Source organism: Aulonocara stuartgranti (assembly GCF_965226115.1).
Source record: "Aulonocara stuartgranti genome assembly, chromosome: 23".
Classification (NCBI taxonomy): domain Eukaryota; kingdom Metazoa; phylum Chordata; class Actinopteri; order Cichliformes; family Cichlidae; genus Aulonocara; species Aulonocara stuartgranti.
Genome location: NC_138958.1, coordinates 40,862,223 through 40,883,477, shown reverse-complemented (window position 1 = coordinate 40,883,477; position 21,255 = coordinate 40,862,223). Strand labels below are relative to the sequence as shown.

The 21,255-nt window shown below is 39.5% G+C and overlaps 3 protein-coding genes and 1 long non-coding RNA gene across 6 annotated transcripts in view; 1 reads left to right on the top strand and 3 right to left on the bottom strand.

The window, feature by feature from the left end:
• Positions 1-12,459, bottom strand: part of LOC309700748 (interferon-induced protein 44-like) — a 185,451-nt gene extending 172,992 nt beyond the window's left edge. Inside the window, exon 1 of the mRNA XM_082524539.1 lies at positions 12,422-12,459. The gene's annotated coding sequence lies outside the window, so the exon portion shown is untranslated. The remainder of the gene's footprint in view (positions 1-12,421) is intronic.
• On the top strand, positions 639-2,303 carry LOC309699746. Of its 2 annotated transcripts, none has more exons than XR_014274458.1 (4): positions 639-1,210; positions 1,277-1,529; positions 1,674-1,956; positions 2,084-2,303. It is a non-coding gene; the product is annotated as an uncharacterized lncRNA (long non-coding RNA). The 2 variants fall into 2 exon arrangements; XR_014274459.1 differs by having other exon boundaries at positions 639-1,255; positions 1,340-1,529.
• Positions 8,095-12,246, bottom strand: LOC309700756 (interferon-induced protein 44-like). Of its 2 annotated transcripts, XM_082524554.1 has the most exons (7): positions 12,192-12,246; positions 11,809-11,829; positions 11,243-11,276; positions 9,055-9,207; positions 8,790-8,961; positions 8,600-8,700; positions 8,095-8,352 (listed from the first exon to the last, which is right to left on the bottom strand). In XM_082524554.1, the coding sequence occupies exons 3-7, from the start codon at positions 11,246-11,248 to the stop codon at positions 8,185-8,187; spliced, it is 600 nt and encodes a 199-aa protein (XP_082380680.1). In that variant the 5' UTR covers positions 11,249-11,276; positions 11,809-11,829; positions 12,192-12,246; the 3' UTR covers positions 8,095-8,184. The 2 variants fall into 2 exon arrangements, with proteins under 2 accessions (XP_082380680.1, XP_082380681.1); XM_082524555.1 differs by lacking the exons at positions 11,809-11,829; positions 12,192-12,246 and having other exon boundaries at positions 11,243-11,542.
• A 2,094-nt stretch (positions 12,460-14,553) lies between the features above and the next one.
• On the bottom strand, positions 14,554-19,882 carry LOC309700754 (interferon-induced protein 44-like). The gene is made up of 9 exons (XM_082524549.1): positions 19,808-19,882; positions 19,628-19,663; positions 18,851-18,883; positions 18,010-18,043; positions 16,128-16,323; positions 15,735-15,887; positions 15,484-15,655; positions 15,284-15,384; positions 14,554-15,071 (listed from the first exon to the last, which is right to left on the bottom strand). Exons 2-9 carry the CDS (start codon positions 19,641-19,643, stop codon positions 14,892-14,894), a joined length of 885 nt encoding a protein of 294 aa, XP_082380675.1. The 5' UTR covers positions 19,644-19,663; positions 19,808-19,882; the 3' UTR covers positions 14,554-14,891.
• Positions 19,883-21,255: the final 1,373 nt, after the last annotated feature.

Sequence of the window (21,255 nt, the reverse complement as noted above, 5' to 3'; positions counted from 1 at the left end):
AGAAATGTGTTTTGGAGTTGGTTCGTGCTTTTTGGAGTTTGTACATGCTTTGTCTCTAGGGGCCACCGCATATATTTATATATAAACTTATATAAATAAAACCACTTTTTTTACATTACTAATTCCTTTTGTGCATAATTTTATTTTGTTAATAATAAATTAATTAAAGCAACAAAACAACCTAAAGAGCCGGTTCGGAGCCGAAAGAGCCGGCTCTTTTCAGTGAGCCGAACCGAAAGAGCCGGTTCTCTAAAAAGAGCTGGAAATCCCATCACTACAAGGGGAAGCAAAACTCAATACATTAGTGATGTGTCGGTTGCGAACGAAATGGCTCTTAGAGCCAACTCTTTGTGTCACGCCTGGCGTAGCAGACGTGTGGAATGGAGATAAGGACCCAAGATGCGGACTGCTAAGTAGTGAGTGAGCTTTAACAAAAGGTGAAATAAAGCACAACAGGAAAGAGGGAGAGGAACAGAACAGAAAATACTCTAAATTGGGAAAACTAAAATTTAACACAAAGCCAGAACACAAACGAGGGTACCTTGCAGGGAGAATCACCAGGAAGACGGAGGAACAAATACGGAATAAAGCCGACGAACCAGCAACTAACAGAGGCAGACACGAGGTTTACAGTTTTTCTCGATTGCTTAAACACTATAACCAGGCTTTTAAACTAAAATTTCAAAACCGTAACGCTATTTTTCAAAAAGCTCACCCATTTCCCTGAACTATAAACACTATTCCCTGCTTTGACACATGAGTCAAATTTGGTGAACTGTTACTGCAAAACTCTACACACAAATCCCTACATTTTTCAGTGCTTACACCATGTAGTCATTTAGAAAGCACTAGCATTCAATAATGTTAACTTAAGTCAGCATAGCTTGAGCTCAATTAGCACACAATTAACCAGGTGGAAACACTAGGAGTCAAAATTTATCACACACCAATCAGAACCTTCGATGGATAGATAAAAGGGCCAAAGTCAGCTCATTCAGGTTTGAAACAATGGATCCAAAGAGATGCAAAGGAAGAGGACGTGGTGGAGAAAGAGGATGTGTTGAAGGAGGAGGACGTGGTGGAGGAAGAGGACATGGTGAAAGAGGAGGACGTGGTGAAAGAGGAGGACGTGGTGAAAGAGGAGGACGTGGTGGAGGAAGAGGACGTGGTGAAAGAGGAGGAGGAGGAGGTGGTCTAGGACAACAGGAAGGTGGTGGAGGAGGAGGAGGACGTGGTGAAGGAGGTGGAGGTGGAGGTGCTCTAGGACAACAGGAAGGTGGTGGAGGAGGAGGGAGAGGTGGAGGAGGAGGAGGACGTGGTGAAGGAGGTGGAGGTGGAGAACGACGGCGACAAGGAAGGGGAAGAGCAAGGGCAAGAAGACAGTCAGTCTCGGATGAAATTCGAGCCACTTTAGTTGACCATGTCCTTGTCCATGGGATGACTATGAGGGAGGCTGGGCAACGAGTACAACCAAATTTGAGTCGCTTCACTGTTGCCTCCATCATCAGAACCTTCAGGGAGGAAAACAGGTAGGTGTACTTGCAGTAAGACTGCTTTGTACAGTAACTTTTAAGTTACTGAACTTATGTTTCTTGAGTTTCAGTATGTTTCCATTATTTGCCTGTAAAATGAATGTGTGACAGTTACAGTAATGAGTGCTTCTATTTTTGTAGGACACAGAGACGACCACCTGGTGGAGGCAGGTTAAGGCTTTTGTTGGAGGAGCAAGAGAGGGAACTTGTAAACATGGTAATTGCAAATAATGTAATCCGCCTGCAAGAGATTCAAAGGAGAGTGATTGAGGATGATCATCTTTTTCGAGGCATAAATGCCATCAGCCTCTCCACAATTGACCGCATCCTCCGAAAGAATCAATTCCGGATGAAACAGGCATACCGAGTCCCTTTCGAACGAAACTCTGACAGAGTGAAAAACCAACGTGTGGAATATGTTCAGGTATGAGTTTTGATACTGTATAAAGTATTGTGTACCATCACAGCATGGCAGTTTATGCTGCCATTTCAGCACTCTTGAACTGTGGTTCAGGGTACCGATTGACTCTACTGTGTTATGTGTTTTGCAGAGAATCTTTGAGATTGAAGGACGGCCTGTTCCCCATGAAATAATCTTTGTGGATGAGGCAGGTTTTAACCTGACCAAAAGAAGGAAAAGGGGGAGGAACATAATTGGCCATCGGGCTATTGTAAATGTCCCTGGTCAGCGTGGAGGGAATGTCACTATGTGCGCAGCCATCAGCCAACGAGGGGTACTCCACCGCCATGCCGTACTAGGACCCTATAACACTATGCTTCTCCTTGCTTTTCTTGATAGTTTAAGACAACATATGTTCCAGCTGGACTACAGGGAACCAGCACAGCCAGAGCAGCCTCACTACGTTGTTGTGTGGGATAACGTCAGCTTCCATCGCGCTGCTCTGGTTCGTGACTGGTTTACCAATAACCCAAGGTTTTCTAATATCTTTCTGCCTGCATACTCTCCCTTTCTAAACCCGATAGAGGAGTTATTTTCGGCATGGCGGTGGAAAGTGTATGACCGAGAACCTTATGTCCGTGTTCACCTCCTTCAGGCCATGGAAGAAGCCTGCCTAGACATATCAGTAGATGCATGCCAGGGGTGGATCAGGCATGCAAGAGGATTTTACCCCCGCTGCCTGGCTAGGGCCAATATAGCCTGTGATGTGGATGAGATTCTCTGGCCTGACCCAGACCAAAGACAAGATGCTGAGGTGGAATAATGTTTTTTGGTGTGTGTTGTACTGTATAGTACATGAATAAAAATGTGCCACTGTACATACATTGGTTGCGTCTTTTGTGTTTATCATGTGAAAAGGTTTTTGAAGGGGAGAACCATAAGCAACCTAATTGTTTTGGAACTATTGTTTTGAATTAATTGTACCAGTGTGCAAAACTCTGTTGTAGTGTGTGTGTTTTTGAGGGCTTGTGTTTGATGTCTGAGGGCAAAGTTTGGTTTTTCAGCAAGAGTGAATAGTTTTGAGTGTAGAGCTTTATTTTGACCTGAAAATAGGATATTTGGGAAATTGAGTGAGATGTTATGGATTTGTGTTTACTGTTGTGAGAATATGAGGCATAGTTTCAAGAAATGTGTTTTAGCAATCGAGAAAAACTGTAATAGGCTGGTGTGAAAAATTGCGGCCACGCCGCCCCCTCGGCCTGTGCTTCGAGGTTTCTGGTAGTTAGAATGACTCGGGGGTGTTGATTCATTTAAACAAACATAATCATCCTGCTGGAACCAGGTTTCCGTAAGGCGGCGTAAATCAATTTGTTGATCACATGACCACTTTAAGATGACAAAGCAACAAGGTGATATATACCAGTTTTTAAATTGTGTTGATAGGCCAAGTAAAACCAGAGTCATGATAAACAATATATATACGTTTTTTTCCTGAATACTTTCATCATGTGTAGTGTCTAAGGACAGCGCTAGCAAGCACTCTCTGCTTATCACCAAAAAATGAAAAAAACAAAACAAAAAACAGCCCTTTTGTTTTGGTGGAAAAATGCACCATGTCAACCACTAAAAAAATGATATGGCAACATAACATTTGGTTGGGAAGTTTTAGGAGCGACTGTGAGAGAGAAAGAAAGAAAACAGAAAAAGAGAGAGAGCGCGAGTTTTGAGATGTGAGATATTTGTGATGTTTAGCATGTTTGGAGTGTGTAGTTAATGTGTTGTCTTGTGTAGTTAGTGTGTAGTGTTGTGGATAGTTTTGTGTTGCCTTGATTGTATTTATTCTTTTAAAAAGCAGCTTAAGACTCATTTATTTAGATTGGCTTTTAATTAGATTTGTTCTGTGTGTTTTATTATTAATGTATTTTATGTATTTCTGTTTTATATTACTGTGAAGCACTTTGTGGTTTTTATCTTGTGAAAAGTGCTATATAAATAAATTGATTTGATTTGTGTGCAAGAACAATGAGGCGACTGTTGTCTCCAGGTAGAAAACAGGAGTGACACACCTGCTGCTCTCGGACCTGCAGGTATCAGGCTGTGATGTTCTCCTTTATAGTGGACAGAAATTGTTTTTGTGGAGAGGCACAAATAATTTGTGTGGCATCTTATTGAATGCAGAACAACTGATTGTTCTGTAAATAGTTTGAAATGGTTATTTAAAAAAAAGGGTAAAAGGTAAATGGCTACAAATAACTTTGTTGTTTGCAAAACTTGTGCATAGGATTTTAAAACTGACAATTTATATTTGCATTTAAATTTATGAAATATGATTCATTAAACATGTTTGTGGTTGTTACAGTAAAAAAATATAACTTTCTACTCAGATGTTATGTTTTTTGTCTGATTTTAGATCAATTGTGTTAATGCAGTATGTCAAAATGAGAACATAACTGTAAATTCAGACACGTGAGGTTGTTCTGAAAAGAATGATACCAAACAAGGCAAAGTAAATAGTTTTTAAAGGTTAAATGTAGAGGCCAAATCAAAATTAGTCAAAGTCAAAGTGGCCAATTATACCTTGTACCTTTGAAAGTTAAACAAGTAATGCAATAGTTGCTTTTCAAGTAACTAGTAACTATGATTAATTACTTTTTCAAAGTAACTTGCCCAACACTGGTGGTGGGTGGCCGCGGTCCTGGAATCCCTGAGGTAGGCAGATAAGGACCCAAGAAGACCCTGAAGGTTCTGATGATGGAGGCAACAGTGAAGCGACTCAAATTTGGTTGTACTCGTTGCCCAGCCTCCCTCATAGTCATCCCATGGACAAGGACATGGTCAACTAAAGTGGCTCGAATTTCATCCGAGACTGACTGTCTTCTTGCCCTTGCTCTTCCCCTTCCTTGTCGCCGTCGTTCTCCACCTCCACCTCCTTCACCACGTCCTCCTCCTCCTCCACCACCTTCCTGTTGTCCTAGACCACCTCCTCCTCCTCCTCTTTCACCACGTCCTCTTCCTCCACCACGTCCTCCTCTTTCACCACGTCCTCCTCTTTCACCACGTCCTCCTCTTTCACCATGTCCTCTTCCTCCACCACGTCCTCCTCCTTCAACACATCCTCTTTCTCCACCACGTCCTCTTCCTTTGCATCTCTTTGGATCCATTGTTTCAAACCTGAATGAGCTGACTTTGGCCCTTTTATCTATCCATCGAAGGTTCTGATTGGTGTGTGATAAATTTTGACTCCTAGTGTTTCCACCTGGTTAATTGTGTGCTAATTGAGCTCAAGCTATGCTGACTTAAGTTAACATTATTGAATGCTAGTGCTTTCTAAATGACTACATGGTGTAAGCACTGAAAAATGTAGGGATTTGTGTGTAGAGTTTTGCAGTAACAGTTCACCAAATTTGACTCATGTGTCAAAGCAGGGAATAGTGTTTATAGTTCAGGGAAATGGGTGAGCTTTTTGAAAAATAGCGTTACGGTTTTGAAATTTTAGTTTAAAAGCCTGGTTATAGTGTTTAAGCAATCGAGAAAAACTGTAAACCTCGTGTCTGCCTCTGTTAGTTGCTGGTTCGTCGGCTTTATTCCGTATTTGTTCCTCCGTCTTCCTGGTGATTCTCCCTGCAAGGTACCCTCGTTTGTGTTCTGGCTTTGTGTTAAATTTTAGTTTTCCCAATTTAGAGTATTTTCTGTTCTGTTCCTCTCCCTCTTTCCTGTTGTGCTTTATTTCACCTTTTGTTAAAGCTCACTCACTACTTAGCAGTCCGCATCTTGGGTCCTTATCTCCATTCCACACGTCTGCTACGCCAGGCGTGACACAAAGAGTTGGCTCTAAGAGCCATTTCGTTCGCAACCGACACATCACTAATGTATTGAGTTTTGCTTCCCCTTGTAGTGATGGGATTTCCAGCTCTTTTTAGAGAACCGGCTCTTTCGGTTCGGCTCACTGAAAAGAGCCGGCTCTTTCGGCTCCGAACCGGCTCTTTAGGTTGTTTTGTTGCTTTAATTAATTTATTATTAACAAAATAAAATTATGCACAAAAGGAATTAGTAATGTAAAAAAAGTGGTTTTATTTATATAAGTTTATATATAAATATATGCGGTGGCCCCTAGAGACAAAGCATGTACAAACTCCAAAAAGCACGAACCAACTCCAAAACACATTTCTTGCGTTAACTGAACTTCCAAAACAGAGCTACCTAGATCACTTAAATTACACAATTGAAAGCATATGTGTATTATTTGTGTATTTATACACAAGCACTAATATATATTCAAATAATTTAAAAAAAAATGTTCATTTACCTGTTACTACCACACACCAAATCCGGTCATTGGTACTTGCTGGCTTGTGTAGCCACTAGGTAACAAAAGCTCAACACTGCGCCTAGCATCCGGGAGCACTTGTGTTGTGTTTTGTACGTGTTTTGGAATTTTTACGTGTTTTTCAGTTTTTACGCGTTTTGGAGTTTGAACGTGCTTTGTTTCTAGGGGCCACCGTAAATATACTTTCATTTATTCACTCCACATAAAATGTAATAAATAAATCATATAATACAAAAACCAACTATTCACATTTCAACTTTTAACTATTTAAATGTTCATCTTTTTCCTTTTAAACAAATTTAAAGTGAAACAGCACAAAACATTGCAAACCACAACACAATTAAATATAAATTTAAATATGAAAACAAAAAGAAGATGCACATTCTCTGTCATATGGGCCTGAGTGAATAAACTTTCTGTATCCTTTATTATCTGCAACTGAAAATAGTTGTCTAATGTGATGTTGTCCCTGGCTCTCTTTCTCTCTGTCTCTCCCTCCTGCTCTGTTCCTGTGTTTCCGCCCCTCCCCCCTCTGCCCAGCGCAAAGCACAAGGCTCGCATGCAGAGTGAAGTGGAAAAAAGTGCGAGAGAGGGTAAGATAAGGAGCTGGCTTGCGTCGTTCACGTCAAAGAACCGGCCATTTCGTTCGCGACCGACACATCACTAATGTATTGAGTTTTGCTTCCCCTTGGTCTCATCACTTTTGATTACTCCCAGCTGTGCTCTCCTCCTGTGCCTCATTTCCCTCGTTCTCCCTCTGTGTACTAAAGCCCTGTGTTTTCCTGCTTGCTGTCGCTTCTTCCGCAGTTGCTGTGTAAGCGCCTTGTTTTATAGCCACGTCATGTTATGTCTCGCCTAGCCATTTGTGGTTTAGCCCAAGATTCTTAGTTCTCATTTCATGTTTGTTTCCTTTTTAGTGTTCATGTACTTAGTGTTAGCATGTATTTTCCAACAATAAAGCTGCTGCCTTTCATTAATTATTCTGTGTCAAAGCCCAGTATTTGGATCCTAACCAAGCCTCCCACACAGCTTACTTTGTCTTTCCCTGATGAGCATCAGTAATAAAGTCATAGGCACAACTTTATTTAACTTCCTCATGTTGGCTAAAAACTATTTTACAGATATGATCTTAAACCAGGACACAGACACTGTAATTGCTGACCTGATATCAAATGTATACGTAGACTGAGCCCATCTTTGATGTTTGTTTTTATATCTACTCTTTCCTCTCAAACTTTTAAACAGCAGCGAGCAATACATATACACTGTTTATTCCTACAATGTTCTTACTCTCACACTGACAGTAGTAACAAAGTATCAGCATGGCTGAATTTACTCTAAATGGAAATAATTAAACAAAAAGCTGAGTAGGAAAACTTACTAGTTTCATGAATAGTAGTCCGACTGTGACTAGAGGACAGATGATCTGTACCATCTGATTAAGCTCTCAAATGCATAGCCAAGGGGGGGACTAAGCACATATCCTGATTTGGACTTATATATCTAACTGGATGTTTGTATGGGTTGAAAACCTAAGTAATTAAATATCTATTCATCGATCCTCTACCACTTATCCAACTTAAATTACAGTTCTTTAAACAAGAAATCACTGATTCACAGAGGAGAGTCTTACATCAAGGGTTAAAATGATTTATTTGAGTTACACGGCAGATAGCAGTGTACAAGCATATATGTGTCATTCTTCGTGCAGTTACCATTTTGAATATACCGTAAATAGCAAAAAATACATGTGCTGATTTTCCTTAAAGTCTATTTGGATTTAATTTGCAAAAGAAAAGAAGTTTCTTTTCACACCCTTTTTGTGTGACTGTGACTGTAGCGATGGCAAATGAAACATGAGCAAAATCACTTGAAGAGTAACTGAACATTTTCATTTTCTAGCTCGCTCACACATTGATTACAGGTCAGGATTGTACGTCATTCAGGTAGTCCTCTCCATAGTCAATGGTCTTTTTCAGTACACTCAGTATCAGTGAATCCACATCGTTATTCGTATCAGTTTCTTTGTGGTAGTTCTTCACGAGGAAGATGCAGTTCAGTGGAATACCCAGGTCCCTGTTCACTGTGTCCATCTAAGTTTAAACAATATTACATTTAAAAAACTGAAACTGTATTGTTGCACTAGTGACAACTATATAATTACTATACTTACTAATTATATAATTACGATAATTATAAATTACTTATTCAAATATTTGTACTTATTATAGCTGAGGTTTCTGTTCAAATATACTGAAATGTACAGCTGAATTTCAGATGTGACATCCATGTGTAAACTGTCTACAAACTCATGAAAGTTATGAAAGTCCTGGAACATACCAGCTGATTCAAGTGCTTGCTCCTGTAGGCGTTCTTTATGTCTTTTTTGACTTCAGGACAGGCTTCATCAATTTTAGTGATAACAGCTATTTGTGGGATCCCTGCCAATACAGAAAGCAATGCAATCATTGTATCTCATGTTTTTCTATTTGAAATCGTGACATCATACATGTAGAACATCTGCTCTCACCTTTGTCACGAGCATGTAGTCTGACTTCTTTCATCTTCTCCCATGTGTCATCATCGATTATGCTCACTTTGTCAGCTGGAATGACGAAAACCAGAATGTGGACTTTGTCATCTAAAGTAGGAGAACTGTTGTAGTTAGGATCCGATTCACGCAAGAGAGCTGTGGGTTTGAACTGGGGGAAAAAGCAAAATCACTTAAACCTTTTTGCACGATACAGTTTCTGTATCACAGACTGTGTTCAAACATCTGGATGAAAACATCATACCGTGTAACCTTCTTTGACATGTCCACTAATGGCAAGTTTGATGTCTTCTACATTAATTAATCCCTCATCGCCGTTCTGAAGCCCCTTGGTGTCAGTGAAGACAAAAGGGTAAAACGTTTCTGGATTTCCTTTCTGAATTTTAAATGTCCTGTACTGTAAATAAAAAAATGTGGTGTTGTTATATTAGTGCCAAATACTAAAGACCCTAAACAGTTTTCAGAATAATTTACACACTAGTTGTGCTGACTATTTTTCACTCGTTTATAGTTTAATGCTTATAAAGCAGCTACCACTGCAGTATGCTCCTGTAGTCACAGAAAACCTCAAAGGAAATGAGTGTGCAACTATCATAAGAATAGATACATCCTCATACATACTGCAATGGTGAAACTGTCACCAGAGGTTGCCGCTGCCAATGCTCGAGTTGCGATTTTGCCTCTTACAGTTTTTCTCAAATGCTAAAACACATGTCACAAACGTTACCACCAGGTCCCCCAATGTCCAAACACAACACCCTTCTCTAAAGCTACATAAACACAACCACACCTTCCCACTGCAAAACTCAAACTCCCACACCAAGAGAGCAGCTCGAAGCTGTCAAAACTGTAAACACTATACACAGCATTACACACTACAGCAAAACAATTGAAAACACAATGCTCAATTTGTGAGAAGGTTCTTTGTTTCATAACTGCCAATGCATATTTTAGAAACTATACAGTAACGGATCGTCGTAGATCTCTGCAGAGGATTAGGCATTTAGATTTGTGAGTTTCATATGAGTAGTATAAATCTATAGAAAATCCTGCATGTACGTACACTACTGTAACACAACTCAATGCAAAAACAGAATCTATTGCACACAACAGTAATCTTGAAAACATGAACAGGGTGTGAAGTTTTTTTATTTACGTTATTCACACCACACACACACCACAATCACTGTGCGGCATCATGTCGCTGAGCTGTTGCTCGCATCTCGTCCGTAATGATGGTGCGAGGTTGTCTTGCTCTCCCTCCTGGACCTTCTCCTCTCCCATGTTGGCCTTCTCCTCTTCCTCATTGGCCTGCTCCTCTTCTTCCAGGGCCAGCTCTTCTCCCTCCTCTGCATCAAATTCCTCTTCCCCTGACTCTGCCTTCATCCATTGTGTTTGTTTGGACTCTTCAGCATACTGTGCACTCTGAACTTGCTTTTACATGTGGGTACAGCATTAGCAACAAGTGTCTTCAATTTTGAGTCATTGTGTGTAGTGAATGACGCCAGGTGTGTTCCCTGTGTTCAAAGATTGGTGACTGTGGCAAGCATTTTGCATCACATGGGCTTTCATTTGAGGATATGAGCAGAGTTGTTTTGCAACATGTGTTTTAGCAAGGAAAAATGTGTTTAGATTTATGAGTACAGAGGGTTGTGTTTTGTGAATTGTGTCTTCATGTGACATGTGTTTATGGTACTGGAATATGGTGGCTACATTTAGTAAATGTGTTTAGACTACTGGTCATTTAGGTTACAGGATTGGCTTTTGTGTTTTAACATTTGAGAAAAACTGTAAAGTACTGTCCACAGAGTTGATGAAGCTGGACTTTCCAGCACCTGGTGGTCCATAAAGCATAATTCTGAGATGCTGGACATCTTTGTGAGGCTTGTAATCTCTGACAAGCTGCAGGTCTCGCTCTCTTTCACTGTTCATTTAGAAAATTACAATAGCATTTAGTGTGCACTTACAGTTTACACAACAGTGCTATGAACCAACACAAAATAACACAACAAACAAAACACTTGAGGGGTGTACTACTGAGACAGGCTGACATCTGTTTTCTACTACCTGCAATTTCAGAAGCCTGAAATAACCAAATAAGCATTTCTGTGTCACCATGTGAAACTATGTGAATTCCACATTGTGACTCAGAGGTTTGTGCTGCTGTAACAATTTGAATGTAAATATTTAACACTTCAGCAGAGAATCACTTACAGTGACATCAGAATGAGCAAAAATGTGACACCCACAGATGGGTTTAAAGTCAAATTGAACGAACATTAAACATAAGTTACCACTATGATCAAACAGGTCAAAAGAGATGGATTTTGTGATATAAAATTGTGACTCTAGGATTAACACAGGTGAAATTAAATGGTTAATCTTAATAATTCTAGTACACCTCTCTAAGCAACCACACTCTTAATACTCACCCCCATGGTATGCTCCTCTCTTCTACCTCTAACACTGTAAAGTGAAAATGTTAATTGTATGAGTCACACTGGGAGGGCAACATTATAAATTAATTACACATTATGTATTAAGGCTGTTAAACACTGAACGTGTTGCTTTTTTTGAGGAAAGTTCTTCCTCAATAAACGCACTGTGAAAACTAAAAATGAAGCCGACGTCAAAGGATGACGAGCTGAGAAAAGTAAGAAACTAAGAAAACAGCAGCAGGGAGGATTTCATGGTTGGATCCAGGAGCTGAAGCTGTGTGTTTGTACAGTTCAGGATGTCAGTGGGACAGTTTGAGGCGAGGCAGGGAAATGATTTCAGAAAGCCGCATTGAGTAGCTGTGTGTCTGAGGTAAATAGTATGACATGATTACACTTCCTGGAATTCTGCTGCTCAAACTGTCAGTGTGAACAGCTGCATTAGCTGCACTAACAGACGAGACCAGAAAATATTTGCGCACTTTTTACGTGTCCGGTGTGTAAAAGCCTCAAGTTTTTTCCTCAGGACTAAATAATTTTGTATCATATTTAAAATATCTTACGAGAAGGTGGTGAGCGATTACCTGCAATTGAAATATGACAAAGTAAAAACATGTTAGCAACACTTTTCCATATTCAGGCACAGTTATATTAGATTTTCAAATGAAATGTTACTTTTTGCCAAACCAAAGGACATTATGGTAACTTTTCTGTTGTAAAATAATTTTGCAAACATCTATAACAAATTCAGATCAAGATCACTCGAGTCTCCAGCATTTCCTTATTTCAAAACTGTTCAGTCCAGTCAAGCCAGTTTTACTTGTGTAGCTCAATATTACATGTTAAACCCACGAGGGCTTCACAAACATGACAATATAGGGCAAATCAAAAGAGAAGCATGAAGAAAACCACCAACAATGAATATGAAATGAAAAAAACTGCTTACCCGAAAAAAAATTTTTAATATTGAACATTTTTTTGTCATCAACTATCTGTGAATTAAACAAGCAAAAAAGACAGTAAATTATAAAACAGTAAATTCTTGAAATTCTTCTTGAAATTAAATTATTTAACTTGACACATGTCAACCAAATGAGAGATGACTCAATAAAGGTCAATTTAATAATTTAATAACTGGATTTCCTGCATTGGATTATTAACACAGTGTTACCGTACCTGAATGTCCAACTGTGCTGTGAAGTTGCCGTGTCTTGGTTGTTGTTCACACTGATGTAGATGATGTGTGACTTTGGATTTATAAATGTCGTTTCACTTTCTCTTTGGGTCATGTGACTTCTATTATTTGCTCTATCTGATGCCAGTCTAATGTAGTTGTAGCTGCATAGCTTCTTAATGTGTATGTGTCCCTTACACCTATTTCTTAAAATTAAAATCTTACTTCTGTCATAATCCTGGGTTTTGTAACCAGCGTTTTCAGTTTTAGCCTCTGATGTAGTCTTAATGACCTTTTTACCTTCACTCCAGTTGTGTTTTCATTCTGATTTAGTATTCATAGTTTTCTTTGTTAATTATTCTCAAGTTTTTCTTCTACTGTATGTTCCTGGTGGTTTTGAGAATTTATTGTGTTTTGTTCTGGCATTTTGTATATTAGTTTTGTTCAATTTCCTTTAGAACTCATTATATCCTCTGTAGTTTCTGTTTATAAGGTAGTTCATCTACTTGATTTTATTATTCCAAGTTACCTTCTTTTATGATCCCTTTCTGTTTCCTACTTGTGTCCCTGTATCTGTCTTGTGTCTTTGTGCTCTGGTTGTCTGTTTTCCTATGTAGTTGTGTCCATTGTTTTCCCATTCAGTTACATTTCCCTTCCTGTTTGCTGCATGTGTGTGTTTTAGTTCATGCTTTACTTTGATAGTCTCATGTGCTTGATATTGACCCCCATGCTTCCCCGTCTAATACTGATTTGCTCCCTGCTGTCCCGGTCTCATCTGTATTTATTGTGTTCCAGCATCAACGCTTTATTGGATCACATTGATCATTTGAGGCTCAACACTGTCCTCTAGTGGACCAACGAATACTCAAGAGGCACTCTAACAGTAGGTTGACATATGTTTGCAAAAACAGGTGTAGATATTACAGCAGTAATTACTACAGATAACACTCTCTGGTAAACATTACCTCTACACAATAACATCAACTCCTTATTTGGACTTGTATATCTACCTGGATGCATGTATGGATTGATAACCTAAGTCAGCGGTCCCCAACCTTTTTTGCGCCACGGACCGGTTTATGCCCGACAATATTTTCACGGACCGGCCTTTAAGGTGTCGCGGATAAATACAACAAAATAAAACTAGTACCGGTACCGAAAAAAGAAGATTTATTCATAACACACGTGAAAAGACCCAACGATAAAAACGATAACAAAATAACGCTCAAAACCGAAAAAAACCCCTGAAAACCACACATTTCACACCTGAGCCTCAACTCTCGCGGCCCGGTACCAAACGACTCACGGACCGGTACCGGTCCGAGGCCCGGGGGTTGGGGACCGCTGACCTAAGTCATTAAATATCTATCCATACATCCTCTTCCGCTTATCCAGCTCAGGGTCATGGGGGTGCTGGTGCTATCCCAGCTGTAATAGGGTGGACAGCAGGGAACAACGTGGACAGGTCAAAGGTTTATTACACGGCTGACATGCTTCACAATGATGGCTTTATAAAATAAATGGGACTTAAAAGCATACCCTAAAAATGAAAATGATGAAATGAAAATAACTATTTATGTGCTATTTATTCTGAATATTTATTTGGGAACTTATTTACCTGAACACATTGGAGTTAGAAAGATGGGAGAAGTCCTAAAGGTGGTGTCGGAGAGGCGGATGTTGTCCAAGATAAAGACAATGTTGGATAACACCTCCCACCTATTCCATGACATGCTGGTCAGTCACAGGAGCACGTTCAGTGAGAGACTGAGATTACCGAAAAGCACCACTGAACGACACAGAAAATCATTCCTGTGGCCATCTGTCTGTACAACTCATCCACTTAACACACTGTTTACTGCAATAGCTACACCCTTCTTGCACATCTTCTTCCTTTTTCAGCTATTTATTAATAAGTGACTTTTATATGCATGTATATATTGTGCTATTCTTAGTTAGTGTATTGTCTGTCTTTGTTAATGTTTGTTTATAATGAAGCGCTGTAACAAAAAATTGGGATCAATAAAGTATTCTGATTCTGATTAAAATATCATTAACTGCCAACGTTATCAATGTTATTTCAATATAATAAATACAATGAACAAATAAACACACACTCTCTGGTCAGTCGTCATTATTTTCAGTGAACAGATTTAATTACAGTTCTGGAAACAAGAAATCACTTACTCAGAGAGGACAGTCTTACATCGAGACTTGAAATCAGTTATTTGAGTTACACAGGAGGCAACAGGTTACAGGTATATAGCTGTCATTTTTCATACAGTAAATAACAAAAAGTACATGTATTAGTTTTCTTTGAAGTTTATTTGGATTTAATTTGCAAAAGAACAAAAAGTTTAATAAAATAAGAACAAGAAAAAAATGAGTTTGATAAAGTTTCTGGTGAAATTAACTGTTTGTGTGGCTGTGATTGTAATGATGGTGAAGCAAAATCACCTTTTTCTATCCCCCTCACACATCATCTGGATCATTCTGGTCATTCAGGTAGTCCTCTCCATAGTCAATGATCTTTTTCAGTGCACACAGTATCAGTGAATCCATGTTGTCCTTTGTGTAAATTTCTTTGTGGTAGTTCTTCACGAGGAAGATGCAGTTCAGTGGAATACCCAGGTCCACGTTCACTGTGTCCATCTAAGTTTAAACAACATTACATTTTTAAAAAACCTGAAATCGTATTGTTGCAGCAGTGACATAATTATAAATTACGTCTTGAATTATTTGTACTGATTCCAGCTGAGGTTTCTGTAAAAATATACTGAAATGAAATGTACAGCTGAATTAGAGATGTTACATTCATGTGTAAACTGTCTACAAGCTCATGAAAGTTACTTCTTTGAACATACTAGCTTATTCATGTGCTTGCTCTTGTAGGCGTTCTTTATGTCTTTTTTGACTTCAGGACAGGCTTCATCAATTTTAGTCATGAGAGCTATTTGTGGGATCCCTGCCAATACAGAAAGCAATGCAATCATTTTATCTCATGTTTTTCTAGTATTTGAAATTAAGACATAATAAATGCTCTTAGAACCACATCTGCTCTCACCTTTGTCACGAGCTGCTGCTCTGACTTCTTTCATCTTCCTCCGAGTTTCAACACTGATTATGCTCACTGTGTCAGCTGGAATGACTAAAACCAGAATGTGGACTTTGTCATCTAAAGTAGGAGAACTGTTGTAGTCAGGATCCGTTTCAAACAAGTGACATTTGGGGTTGAACTGGGAAAAAACGGAAAATCACTTAAACCTTTTTTCACGATACAGTTTCATAGATTGTGTCTGAATGAAGATGTCATACCCTGTAACCTTCTTTTACATGTCCACTCATGGCAAGTTTGATGTCTTCCACAAGAATTCCTCCCTCAGCACCCCTCTCCAGGCCCATGGTGTCATTGAATGCAAAAGGATAAAAGGTTCTTGGATTTTCTCTGTGAATTTTATATGTCCTGTACTGTGAATGTAAAAAATAGTGTTTATAATGTCATATACTAAAGACCCTAAACAGTTTTCAGAATAATTTACACACTAGTTGTACCGACTTTTTTCACTCTTTTTATAGTTTATTGTCTACAAAACAGTTACCACTGCAATGCACTCCTGTAGTCCTAGAGAACCTCAAAGGAAATGAGAGTGTTTTCATGCAAGCATTTAACAGCAATTATGATAAGAATAGATACATCCTCATACATACTGCATTAGTGAAACTGACACCAGAGGTTGCGTCTGCCGAAGCTCGAGTTGCGATTTTGCCTCTTAAAGTACTGTCCACAGAGTTGATGAAGCTGGACTTTCCAGCACCTGGTGGTCCATAAAGCATAATTCTGAGATGCTGGACATCTTTGTGAGGCTTGTAATCTCTGACAAGCTGCAGGTCTTGCTCTTTTTCACTGTTCATTTAGAAAATTACAATAGGATTCAGTTTACACTTACAGTTTACACAACAGTGTTATGAACACACACAAAATAATAAAACAAACAAAACACTTGAGGGGTGTGCAACCAAGCCAGACTGACATAGGCAGGTTTGAATTGTCTAGTCTGATAATATCAAAAACCAGAGTCAGAGAAAATTAGCATTGTGATGGTGGTTATTATTGATAACTCAGGCTTTTTGCCTCAGTGTGTGATGCTATATAAAAGGGGCATTTGACATGTCATCTAGCTCGTTGACCTGACTGTTGGAGACATTAGAGCAAAAGGTGCTGTGGATCTATAATGAAAATGATTCATCTTTTGAAATCACAATTCAACACATTTTTCTGCTAGCACAGTTCTTCAGTGGAGGATTAAATCTTTGTATTGATACATTTACACATTATCTGCTGCAATCTGTTCTGACATTAACATCTAATGGCAAACCTCTAAATTACATAAGCCACAGCAAAGCTTTATTAATTTTATTGATGGATTCTCTGTGATAAATATCCAAATAAACCAATCAGTGTTCTAATCTGTTTTCTACTACAGTGGTACCTTGCTATAACGCGGCTTACCTTTTCGTTTTTGTGCAATTTTGAATGCTTTTTTTGTTTGTTTGTTTTTTTACAACGTCTTGTTTTCTGTGAACTGATTGGCTTAGATCATCAATCAATCTCGTCCCGTGTCTCGTCCCAGTACAGAATGCGTTCAGCTTTCCAAATTTACTTAAATCTTCGATCGCTAGCAGTGTGACTCTGAAGTGCTGTACTGTATGTTTGTAAGTTTTCTCTCCAACATTGTCGACTAAACGTTTCGCACCGTCAAAGGCACCTGCGGTAGCACCCAAAAGGCAGAGGAAGATGCTAACATCGCACAAAAGTTGGACTTCTGGACAAAGGAAGGTAGAAGTTAATGTATTTTTCGGACCATAAGGCGCACCAGATTATAAGGTGCATTAAGCGAAACAAAACAGATAAGTCAACCTTTACTCAACTCATTCTTCTTGCTTCCTCTACTTTCGTACCATTGATTCATTAATGTTGAATTCTCTCGCAGCTACTCTATTCCCATGTTCTGGACCTGAAAACAGGGTTTGATCTTTGGTTTCATTCTATAATACTGGACTTATTTTTTTTCGAAGGCCTTAAAACATCTATAATAATTGTAAAAAAAAAAAAAGATGAGCATTTCTGCATCACCATGTAAAAGAATGAAAATTATTATTATTGTAGTAGTTGTGGGAGTCTCCTAGTGTGTGTGAGTATAGTGGCAGACGTTTCATGCTGCTAGTGTGTCTGTTCCGAGAGAAACCATTCATAACATAACATAACAGGCTGGCACCGATGCCCCCACATGTATGTACGGGCGGAGTAGAGCCTTGGAGACCTAGCCTGTATGGTCTTATGTTGCTAATGTCAAATAAAGGTCTGTTGTTCGATTTAACTGACTGGCTCCCCCAACAACATGCTCGGTGGACCTGCTAGCCGCTCCTTCCTCGCCAGACTGCTGTTATAACAAGTTGAAACAGATCAATTTCGTGATATAAAAATTGTGACTCTGGGATTAACAGAGTCACAGAGAGTTGGTGAAATTAAAGAGTTATTTTTTAATAATTCTGGTACACCTTTCTAAGGAACCACACCCTTAATACTCACCTCCATGGTATGATCCTCTCGTCTACCTCTAACACTGTAAAGTGAAAATGTAAATTGTATAAATGTCACACTGGAAGGGCAACATTTTAAATGAGTCACACATCATGTGTTAAGGCTGTTACACACTGAACACGTTGCGTTTTTGAGAACAATTCCTCCTCAATAAACGGACTGTGAAAACTAAAAATGAAGCCGACATCAAACAATACCAAGATGAGAAAAGTAAGAAACTAAGAAAACAGCAGCAGAAAGAATTTCATGGTTGCATCCAGGAGCTGAAGCTGTGTGTTCGTACATAGTTCAGGATGTCAGTGGGGCAGCTGTTGTTGAGGTGTTGTTGGTAGAGTTGGGACCAGATCTCAGGAGGCAGCGAAATCATTTCACAGAGCCAACTGAACTGGATTATCATGTAACTGTGTGTCTGATGTAAATAATATCACGTGACTATTTCCATCTGGTTGTGTATTCAGTACAGGTGTCATGTGAGTTAAGAGCTGCCAAATGCAGTGGGCTTGTTGGTCAGGTCTTTTTTATTTAGATTCAAGAAATCGGAAGAATCGGTTGGTCTGAAAAAAAAAAATGCCGCGATTTATTCAGGGTTTCAGTAACGTTGCTCTGACTCTAATCAGTCTCACCTCACCCAAAGTTCAATTACTGAATCTTTTTTTTCTAAACTTCCTGGAGTTCTGCTGCTCAAATGGTCAGTGTGAACAGCTGCATAAAGAACAGATGAGTCCGAAAAATATTTGTAAACCAGGAAGTATTTGCACGGATCCGGTGTGTAAAAGCCTCTTGTTTTGTCTTCAGGTTTGAATTTTGTATAATGTTTAAAATATCTTACGAGGAGGTGAAACAGGGCGTGCTGGCCGTTTAACTGCAATTGAAATATGACAATTTACAAACATGTTAGCAACACTTTTCCATATTCAGGCACGGTTACATTAGATTTTCCAGGCAAATGAAATTTTACTTTTTGCCACTTTCAAATCAAAGGACATCATGGTAACTATTCCATCCATCCATCCATCCATTCGCTTCCGCTTATCCTTTCCAGGGTCGCGGGGGGCGCTGGAGCCTATCCCAGCTGTCATGGGGCGAGAGGCAGGGTACACCCTGGACAGGTCGCCAGTCTGTCGCAGGGCCAACACACAGGGACAGACAACCATTCGCTCTCACATTCACACCTAGTGACAATTTGGATTATCCAATTAACCTATCCCCACAAGTTGCATGTCTTTGGACGGTGGGAGGAAGCCGGAGTACCCGGAGAGAACCCACGCAAACACGGGGAGAACATGCAAACTCCACACAGAAAGACCCCGGCCTGATGGTGGAATTGAACTCAGGACCTTCTTGCTGTGCGGCAACAGTGCTAACCACCGTGCCACCGTGCTGCCCCAGTAACTATTCCATTATATAAAATATTGCAAACATCTGTAACAAATTCAGATCAAGATCACTTGAGTCTCCAGCATTTCCTCATTTCAAAACTATTTGTTAAGTCAAGCCAGTTTTATTTGTGTAGCTCAATGTTACATGTTAAGTCCCAGAGGGCTGAACAAACTGTGTTAAGGGCAAATCAACAAAGAAAAAGAAGAAAGTCACAACAATGACTTACACTGAAAAAGTTTCATGTCTTTTTGTTACCAACTACCTGTAAATAAAACAAACGGAAAAGAAAAGTAAACTCTTTTAACTTAACACATCTGAACCAAATGTGAGATGACTCAATCCACTCAAATTAATAATTTAATGACTGGATTTCCTGCATTGGATTATTAACACAATGTTACCGTACCTGAATGTCCAATTGTGCTGTGAAGTTGGTGTGTCGTGGTTGTTGTTCACACTGATGAAGATGATGTGTGAGTTTGGGTTTTAAATTGTCGTTTCACTTTCTCTTTGGGTCATGTGACTTCTGTTATTCTTTCTATCTGATGGCAGTCTACTCTAGTTGTACCTGTATAGCTTTCTTTAGTTCTCTGTCATGTTGTACTGTTTGTCTGCCTCAGTAATTTTGTCTCCTGTTTTTTTCATCCACCTGGATTTGATGCTTGCGCTGTAAAATGGTAAATGGCCTGTATTTTACTTTACTTAGTCCCTAAGGACCCCAAAGTGCTTTACACTACATTCAGTCCTTCACCCATTCACACACACATTTACACACTGGTGATGGCAAGCTACATTGAAGCCACAGCCGACCTGGGGCGCACTGACAGAGGCGAGGCTGCCGGACACTGGCGCCACCGGGCCCTCTGACCACCACCAGCAGGCAACAGATGACGTGTCTTGCCCAAGGAAACAACAGCCGAGACTGTCGGAGCCGGGACCAAACCGGCAACCTTCCAATTACAAGAAGAACAGCCAACTCTTGAGCCATGATCGCCCCACAAAGGTTTATTTTTCATTTCCTCAAATCAGTCTTGGAGTCTGCATTTGCCTCTTAATTCCTAGTGATGCGCAAATGAAGCAATGAATCAGTATTGAACTACTTAATGAATTGTATTGAAAATAGGTTTTAGTGGCAAATTAAGACAAAGCAAAACAATGTCTCAATAATCATGTGCTGAGTGCAATAACGGTTTTTATGATTGATACAAATACAACCAAAGCAATTGCATTGTAGCAGTTGGAAGCAGTTGGAAACAGGATGTGGTGGGATGATAGGGTGTGCTTGTGTAACTAAAGCGGGGTGTGACTAATCTTACATGGGACCGGGATTTAAAGACTTTTAATCACAATTATTTTTACATTGGTTTGTTTTTGGTTTTTAGTTTCTTGCTAGCAACTTCTCCAGCTTTCGAAAACACACATTCACATGGGAATAAAATGTTACAAAGAATCTCGTGTAGCAGTATCAATTGCTTCAAGCAGATTCAAGGTGGAGTAGACGTGAGGAGACATCACGGGCCAAGTGTTTGTTTGTCTGCCCTCCGGCATTAAAGTAAGCTTTGAAGCAGTGGTTCAAGGAAAATACAAATTGGAGTTGGAGGCTTGTATTGGAGCATCGGTGTCATATGGCCATTACTACTAATCCCCCCTAAACAATGACAGATTCATAGACATGTTTTAGTTAATGACTATAACAAATGATTACCAAGTTGAATACAATGATGTTTTTTAAATGTAGGTCTTTCTGAAAAGTGAAAGAAGTAGGTGAGCGTGAGTTGTTTATACGTCAGTGAAATCCAGCCACTCAGCCAACTTGTTCTACAGGTAGTACAGGACACACATTCATTAGCAGAG